The 8,839-nt window shown below is 54.0% G+C and overlaps 1 protein-coding gene across 1 annotated transcript in view; it reads right to left on the bottom strand.

Annotated features, from left to right (window-relative positions):
* Positions 1 to 1,864: 1,864 nt before the first annotated feature.
* LOC113209278 (lachesin-like) overlaps positions 1,865 to 8,839 on the bottom strand; it is a 75,827-nt gene continuing 68,852 nt past the window's right edge. The window contains exons 6-11 of the mRNA XM_026426705.2: positions 4,783 to 4,911; positions 4,577 to 4,705; positions 3,825 to 3,974; positions 3,360 to 3,437; positions 3,189 to 3,275; positions 1,865 to 3,064 (exon numbers count right to left, since the gene is read on the bottom strand). Of these exons, the coding sequence (XP_026282490.1) occupies positions 2,874 to 3,064; positions 3,189 to 3,275; positions 3,360 to 3,437; positions 3,825 to 3,974; positions 4,577 to 4,705; positions 4,783 to 4,911 (764 nt within the window). The 3' untranslated portion in view covers positions 1,865 to 2,873. The remainder of the gene's footprint in view (positions 3,065 to 3,188; positions 3,276 to 3,359; positions 3,438 to 3,824; positions 3,975 to 4,576; positions 4,706 to 4,782; positions 4,912 to 8,839) is intronic.

The raw sequence follows: 8,839 nt of genomic DNA, 5'->3' as shown, positions 1-8,839 counted from the left end.
CGGACCGAAAACGGACTGATGCCGGACTAAACTTTTTCGTACGGGCTGTCGGTCTCTGTGCCGGGCTGCGTGAGGCGGTCGCTCCCTCCGACCCACCGGCGGTGGGAGCAGGACAGAGAGCGGGGGAGACGCTCTTGGTGGCGGCGGGGAGTGTGTGTGAGAGACAGAGAGCGGGATGATCGGCGCAGGGCGGAGTTAGTTCGCACCCATGTCGCCTGCAATGCTACTTCAGTGGGTCTGCTTTTGTCAAAGCGCCGTTTCTCGCCTGCACACAACACACGTCGAGGGAAGAGGCCACGAGTATCGGAGCTCACGGTTATTATCGTATCGACTGGCTTGCCGCAGTGATTTCAACTACAGTGGCCCAAAGTCGTGCGTATGTGTGTGCGCGCGCGCGTGTCTTGTGTGTGCCGTCACATGTTGCGGACGCTTACGCCACTCTGTTTAAAGCCAGCCCGAGTGTCGTTCGTATATCGTGGACCTACGTCTACGACCTGATTAAGCAGACTAAGTTTGTGTAGGAGAAATTTGCCCACTAAATGTTTCATGTATTCATAGGAAGCTAATGTGCCGAGAAATTTTATCGATTAATTTTGCATGATGCATTTGTACAGGCATTGTTTGCTTTAAAAATTGTCTAGTTTTTAAAAACACATGTGTAACACACGTGTGCGTGTGACACATGACACATGTGTTCACAGTGTTTACTGTAGTTTTAAAACTACCCAAAGTACCGTCGTAAACGCTCGCATGGAAAACTCATCCCATAAACTGTGTCTGTGACGGGATGTGGACGGGTCGACACATGCTCGTTCCGATCCCCAGGAAGTCATACATGAAGTGTGACGTCGGATTAACTGATTTACTCCGCGGAGTCCCGCGACACCTCGCCCCGCCTCGTCAAGGGGTCGGGCAGACCGGCGGCGGCAGGGCCCCGATGACTGACGACGAGACGGACGACTCGACAGTCCGAACCCGATCCCATCAGTCGAGGGCTCGTATGTCTTTTTCCGCATTACAGTGAGAAAAAGTGTACTGCTGCAACAACTAGGTCAGTAAGCAGCGCGCCACGCCAGGCACTGGTCGAGCGGGGCGAGGAGGAGGGGGGGGGCGAGCGAATGGAGAAAGGCCCCATCAGCCGCGGGCTGAAGAGGGAGAGAGAGGGGAGAGGGGAGGTAAAGACAGAAAGAGTGGAGAGAGAGAGAGAGGGGGAGAGACAGAGAGAGAGAGACACACACACATGGAGGAGAGGAGGGAGAGGAGCAGGCCGTTGCGGCGGTGGCGGCGGTGGCCCGCTGGCGGACGAGACGGAGGGAGTGAGAACCGTTACTCCAAGGTGGCCGTCGATGTCCGTTGGCACTGCCATTCGCCATGCGCGCCTCGACCCCGCACCGCTGCCGCACCTGCCGCTGCCGCACCTGTCGCGTCGCGCTGTAGCCGCTGCAGCTGTGGCGGCCGCTGTCCCCCCGCCGCGCTGCGTCTACTGTGAGGTTCACGCGACCTGCGGCGGCGGAAAGTAGGGAAAGTACCTCGTCAGTCGTCGCTGCATTCGTCTGGTGCAACAAGTAACTGAACGCGTGTTGACCGCTGGGAGTGTCGCCAAAGAGCTTAGCTCTTTGAGTGTCGCCCGGGGCTACTACCGTCGCGCCGTCCGGCCCGGCGCGCTCAGGCGGAGATGGCGATACCCTGCGCGGGCCCCGCCGATACTCCGCGAGGGCCGGGCGCGGCGTCTCTTCCTGCCTCGCGGGGAGATGGGTAGGCCACCTGTTGCATCGCAGCCGACAGATGGCGCCCCTCGTCTGTCGCTGGAGCGGGAGAGGGAAGACCACCGTACCGTATCGTCCGGGAAAGAAAATCAAAACTCTTTCGGTTTTCGTACATTTACTGCATGTATCACAGCTAAATCGAAATATAATTTGTCTCTCGTGTCTTGTTGGGCCCAGTCCTCAAGTGTGGACTAAACCATTCTTTGACAACAGTTTTTTCATTGATTTCTGCACGCAGGTGTTATACAGCCGTAGAACCTAAGTTTCTCTTGTTCACCTAGTAATCTTAATTATTGAAGTAGAAATGTCATTCATCTTAACGTCCCTACATTACATACGCAAAACCATTACAGATTTTACTAACAATATCATTTTTTTAATCTGGATGATTTTTTTAACGCTTCTTACTATTTTTTAAAAAGTACTAAACACAAATAGTTACAGCGATAATTTTTAAAGATATATTTAATAGATAACATTTCCTATGAAGGCAAGTCTCTGCTGGAGCAGAGATGTTATTAAAATGGAGAACTTGTCGTTTTAATTCTCCAATAGTTTTGTCTTGAAAAAGAAAATAACGAGGACAATGGACGGCCCCATGACATAGGGAAAGCAAAATGCGTACATTAATTTTCAGTCCAACACTCGCCAAGGTTTCATTATATTCGCCACAGATTTAAAAGCTTTATCCTGAGGCGCTGCGAACGTTGCGCAAAAACGTTATAAGCGTATTCCCTTAAACCTGATTAAAATCACTGTACAGGACCCACGCACGCACACGTACACGCACACACACACACATTTGATCATTTACACCAACGACAATAACAACTTTTACAACTGAAATAACAGCTGTTTCTGTACGTATGTAATTACAAGTGAAAATATCTTTTCATTAAAACCTAATTTGTACAAATAGTCTTTATCTAAAAAGTAGATTGAGTGACGTTCCAGGTCGTAAACAACAGGCACTGCACGAGATATGTAACATCTGTCTGGTTGAGCGGATTCTGCACCCCTAATCCCAATAGGCTCGGCTGAGTAGCGAAATGGAATTCAGCAAAGACAGTCCTTTCAAGAAATTTGCTGTGGGATGCGCACCACTTTTCAGCACAGGCGGGCGCAGGCCAGGGCGGCGAGGCCGACGGCAAAGCGGAGGCTCGGCTGAGCTGCCGGGGCGGAGGCCGTGGCCGAGGACGCCGAGCTGGCCGGCCTGGAGGCCCCCCGCGTCGAGGCCTCACGCGAGTTCTTGCTGCTCACGCTGTTTTCGGGCACCTCGGCGCCTTTCCGCCGCTTCTCTGTAAGGAGAAAAAATGTTTTATTGTACCAGGTAGGAGCCTACTCAGCGCCATTAAAAAGGACAGTCTATCATTAAAAATTGGTCCAGGGTGAATCTGGCCCCGTGGTCTCGCCGGTCCTTGCCTTGTCTGCCATCTGGCAGTTCCTTGTCGGCGTGTGATCCTTTCCTTCGGTCTGCCGGGGGCGTCGTGGGCTGCCGCGGCGGGGGTGCTAAACGGAAAGTTGGTATTGTTCACAAGAAGAGACTCTACCGCCACGGAGAAGTTTTACTGGATTCCTCTTATATCTACTTACTTGTTGTCGTAGTCGTCGTGGTGGTAGTCGTCGTTGTTGTCGTAGTAGGAGGTGGTAAGGTTGTCGTTGGTTTGACTTCTGAAAGACGCAAGAAGCGCAAATGAGAGTGAGTCAACACACACACCAGCAGAAAACATAACTGATGTCTTAAGGGTTGAAATGGCATGCACCTAGAAATGTACAACACCTTGTCGGATTCTATTTTTTAATGGGAATGTTTATGTTTTCAAGTGTTTAACACCAAGGTTGAGCAATGCTCTACTCCAACGGTAAGCGAGTAGTAAGATCTAAAAAAAGTCTGTTAAAATTTCCAGTACAACACTTGCAAACATACAAATTTCCAGTTAAACATCTGCTGGTTTACAACATGGTGTTTCACGTTTGCAGGTGCTTACAAATTCATCACTTTATTTATTCGTGAGGTGCTATTTCGAAATACTCCGTCATGACAAGTGATAAACGAACCATATAGACGGACAACCCCCTCGCCGATGCCGTAGTCGTTCTGGGCGAAGCACTTGTACTGCCCGTAATCCTTCGCCTGGACTCTTGTGATGTTCAGAGTGAGCAGGACACGGTTTTCCTTGGCGGTGTTTTCCAGGACCTGTTGGCTAACTGCAACAAATCACACATACGACGAAAACATTTTTCAGTTCTAGTTGACGGGTTTGGAACGCCGGCGCCGGCAACGACGTGAGCCAGCCAGAGAAGAGACGGGAAGGGGGGTTCGTCGGGCGCTGGCCTACTGGCCGAGAAGGAGAAAATCACACGTCTTTGAGTGATCTGTTGGGGGCTGTCGCACACTCGCGCGGCATAACTCATCCCATCCTCGACACGCTGCGCTACGCAAGCCCGCGTCAAAACTTTCCGCGTTCACACCGGCTGTCCAAAATTTCGTAATAAGCGCACGTTCTCCTTCTTCTTGGCACCGTGCGTCGAAGAAACTAGTCGCGCCTTCCCGGAAAGAAGTCCGCGAATGCGAAGGACTGTCAAACCAGCTGCGCGTACGCACCAGAAAAATTGGTTTCTTGTTCTCTACATGCTTATACCAGATCAAATTAACTGTTCAAGGGCAAATTTGATCTTGATCTCATTTACTTGAAACAAAAAGAAGAGATGTGTACGAGATACTTCAAGCCGGTTTTCTGGTCGTGGTTGAGCCTCTGGTTTTTCATTCTGACTCATAGGTTTAATCTGCCGCTCTGGTGCATACTTACAGCTCGCGTTGTTCGGCAGGGTCCAGTATCCGAGGGGGCGCGGGTAGGACTCCACCAGACAGGCTAGGGTGGCGTGCTCGCCCAGCACCACGGGCACAGACGGCCGCGTCACCGTCACGAGGGGGGCGACTGTGAACAAGACGCACTTAGTGACGAAGCACCTCGAGCGATTTATCGCATCGGAATGAGGGACGCGAGGCACTCACAGTTCACTTTGAGCATGATGCGCTTGCTGATGGTGGGTGGGACGCCGTTGGACGCGATGCACAGGTACGCCCCCATGTGGTGCCTCGTCACGTTGGTGATGTTGAGCGTCCCGCCCTCCACTAGTTTCACTGAAAGCGAGAAGAGGAAAAAAATTACGTTAAGAATCAAAAAATAAAATGAATGTGCATACACTTGCATGTTGTTTTTTAACCCTCACCACCTAAATATGCGCATACCTTCCCCTTCGCCCTCTCACTCCCGCCTTCCGACCTCTTTGCTGACCTTCGGTGTTTACAACGAGTTTTGTCAATCTTATCGCACCGACCCGTCGCCCCCACCCCCCTTGCGCTCCTACCCCTCCACCTCCTCGAGAGCACCAACTCGCCTAATTACGAGGCGCCCTAGTGCCGCAATAAAACTTGGCGACGGGCCGTATGCCGGCATTAGGCCCCCAAGTCGAGTCCCGAGCAGAGTGAGGTCGGCCGTCGTCAGGAAAGTACGGCCATCCCGCGGCGCGTCATAGCCATCGCACATCGTCGCCGAACTTGCTTGTTTCCGCGAAACTTACCCGTTCCCGTCCTGCCTACGGGCCCAAGCCGGCCTCCCCAAACCGCAGTGCATGTATCTCCCGATGACCAGAGCCCCGCCAGGACCCGCCGCAGGACCTGCCAGGACCCGCCAGGACCCCCCCAAGCTTCGTGGAAACTTTCTTTTGTTTCTTTTCCCCTCTCTTGCTCCTCCTCCCCGAGAAAGCATTCACTATTCACGATCACGCAATCCCAGGAATGACTTCCCACCCACTCTTGCGGTCCCAACCAAAGATTTGTTGACTGCGGCAGCGAGATTTGAAGGTCTGAGGAGTGGCGGGGCGGGGCGTGGTGGTCCAGGGTCCCACTGCGGAACAGGGCGGCAGGGCGGGTCGTGCCAAAGTTTTATCTTGCTGAAAGATGTCTGGGTCCCCAGCCGTCCCTGTCTGGCAGACAGCAGGCAGGGCCAGGCGAGCCTCGCCAACACCAAGAACATCATCAGCAACAACAAAGACAACAGCCGCACAGGGCGTCGTCGTCGTCGACTCGGTGACCTCCTCCTCCCGCCGCCACAGCCCGGCAGCCGGCCGCGGCGGAGGGCGGGGTCCCCACCGAGTGCATCTCTTCCCGACGTGCGAATTTATGACTCCCTCCCGCAACAAGATGGCGCGGCATTCGATTCCCGTGCCAAATTCGTCCGGGATTTTTCCATAAATATATTCCCGGCAACATCGCCCGCCAGCGCCCCGTCCCCTCACACAACACACCGCAGAGGGTGTGTCTTTCCGCTCCTGAGCGAGACAGAGATGAAGGTCTCCCTCTCCCCCCTGAGTCCCCCCCTCCGTCCCCGCCGTCCCACTTGTGTGCGTGAGAGGCGAGGAGAAGAAGGGCGAGCGGGACCGGAAAGCGAGGCGCATTATTCCCAATATCAAGCGATTTCCGGTAATCGCAAAAAAGAAAAAAGGCGAGCAAAAAGATAAAAAAATAAAAAAAATCCTGTCGCATCCAACGGGGCCAAAACAGTGTCGAGAGTGTGTGTGGAGCGGGAGCTGTGAGTGTTGTTGTTGCTGTTGTTGCGGTGGTCGCGCCCCGCGGTTCAACGAGGTCACGCCATGCAGGGCGAACAAGGGTCGCGACACACGCTAAAGTGCTCTCATTATCTCTCTGCGAAATGACTTGTTGCCGGCTCATTCCGCGCGGCGAGGTGTGGAGAGCAACACGCGCGGAAACACTCGCCCACCCGACACACACCACAACTCAACCAACACACGCGCCCAGCCCACCTTATTCACCCCGCGTCTTGTGTTTTCTTGACAGTTGTTAAAATAACGATCGTGGGGGTGAAAAGGTGTAACAATAAATGCACTAAACAGGTTTTAGTTGATTGCAGTGAACTTAAATTCGCAAGTACTTTACTCTACTATGATTACGAGACAAACAATTAACGCGGAGAGCAACAACGGCCACACGTACTAGCGCCACATAATAAGGAAACGCACACAAGCACAGTCGTAGCTCCAGTTCTAGACCTCTCAAGGGAGAGATCATCTCCTCTAATCGCCCCTCGCGTGGGCCACAAGCGAGTAGGGATGATCATGAAAGTTCGTCCGTTTTTCTCCGATTTATTATTGGGCATATTAGACGGGGGCTCGGCGCCTGCGAGACTCAGGGTAGGCCACCCTGCAGTGCTCGCATGCACTGTACGGAAGATGTTGCCTACCAATCAGGCGCTATGAGCGCTGGCAAGGCTGGACTTGGCACACTGTTAAAGTCTTACGAAGAAAAATGCCAAATCCTTTGTAATACGAAGTATTTGGACGCTTCGTAGGGAGCAAATCCTTCGTAGGTACGAAGCATTTGGCATTTTGCTTCGTAAGACTTTAACTCTGCAGAGGTTCGAAAGTACGGCTGATCCCGTAGGCATGCGGAAAAAAGAGTTAGACCCCCCCCCCCCCAACGAAGTGTAAGTTGATTTCCGGATAACTAACTGGTTCCAGCGAGGGTTCCAGTTCCAGAAACGAGGGGGCCACCACTCGCGTAATCCTGTGTACAGATGAGGGTGTAATCCCTACGTAATCATTATCTATTCCGTGTAATCCTTGACCAAATTTTAAAACATTATCACTAAATATTACCTTATTGTCCAAATTTGATGATTTTAGAGCCTGAAATTCAACAAAATTCACGTGTAATCCCTGTCATCACGCAATCCTGTGTACATCCTCAATCCATGTTGTGGCCCCCTCGTCCAGAAACCAACATTAAGTCGACGTTGTTGTGGGGAGAACGGACGCGTTCCTTCCGTGGACGAAGCAAGGCCTCGTTCCCGCGACGAAATGTTGGTTGCAACAACCAAATACTGGTATCTGCAAACACTTTGATTGGGGGGAACTAAATCTTTTTTCCGTGCAACCCGACCGCGCGCGTGCGTTCGACACGGCGTCTACAAACCAGTCGGGCGCTCAGCTCACGCGTAGTGTAAGACGGGCTCCGCCTCCGCGACCGCCGAGCGTCCCTCTGTCACTGTCGCCGTCGTCACTCGGCCGGACCGGAAATGCGTTCGGCGATATATCGGACCGGAACCAGGTCGGCGACAAGCCGGATACTTGCATTCAGTGACCGGGCCCGCTTGCCCTCACCGCGTCCGCCTCACTTCGCCCCGCTGAACCTCCACCACCACCGGGAGCTGACCGCTCGTCATTTCTTTCCCGCTCGGCCCATTGGGCTTCACGAGACGTTGGACCGGACGCACACACCGGGGGCGGCGCCATTCACCCCGCCTCCCTTCCCTGCCCCCGCCGCCCCCCGCGGCGCCCGCCTCAAAGAGATCGCCCTCCGATTAAGTAATTGCACCGATCCGTTCTAGAGAATGGTGACGCCCGCCCCGCGGCCACGGCGGCGCGCAGGGGTGCGGGCGAGGGGCGGCGCTGCGCAGATTGGAACCGCGTTACCCGGGGGCCGTAACGCTGGTGCATGAGTCACCCCACCGCGCCGCCGCCGCCGTCGCCGCCGTCCCGCCCGGCACCCGGGGAGCCTCCCTCAGGTGGCGCAGAAAAATGTCCCGCTCGTGGTTTAGACAGGGGGCACAGCGAGTTACGAGGGGTGGGCGAGGGTGGGCGCGGGTGGGTGAGGTCGTGGGGGAGAGAGGGTGCAGTGTAGTGGGCGCCCACCTAGGGGGGTTTTGGGCTCGGGGAGGCAAGGTGAATCTTCGAAGGGGAGGAGAGAGAGAGAGAGACGAGAGAGCGAAAAAAAAAGGAAAAGAGGAGATGGAATAAAGAGAGAAGAGAGAAATAAGTGAGAGAGGGACGGGGAGATGTGAGCAGGGGCGTCGGAGGTGGGGGTAAGTGACCCGAAGAGCCCCCTGAGGGCCCCGGGGGTCTGGCCGGGCCGAGGGCTGCCCGCCTGCCTGCCAGCCTAGATGGTGGCGTCTCGGAGCAATCTCACAGCGACCACACTGGTAAAACAAGTGTGCAATATTTGCACACCAACGTGTGCAAGTTGTGATTTTGCACATTACATGGTGTTTAAC

This window comes from Frankliniella occidentalis, unplaced genomic scaffold (assembly GCF_000697945.3).
Source record: "Frankliniella occidentalis isolate FOCC.00 unplaced genomic scaffold, Focc_3.1 Scaffold171, whole genome shotgun sequence".
In the NCBI taxonomy this organism is placed as follows: Eukaryota; Metazoa; Arthropoda; class Insecta; order Thysanoptera; family Thripidae; genus Frankliniella; species Frankliniella occidentalis.
This window is presented reverse-complemented; position numbering and strand designations above follow the sequence as displayed.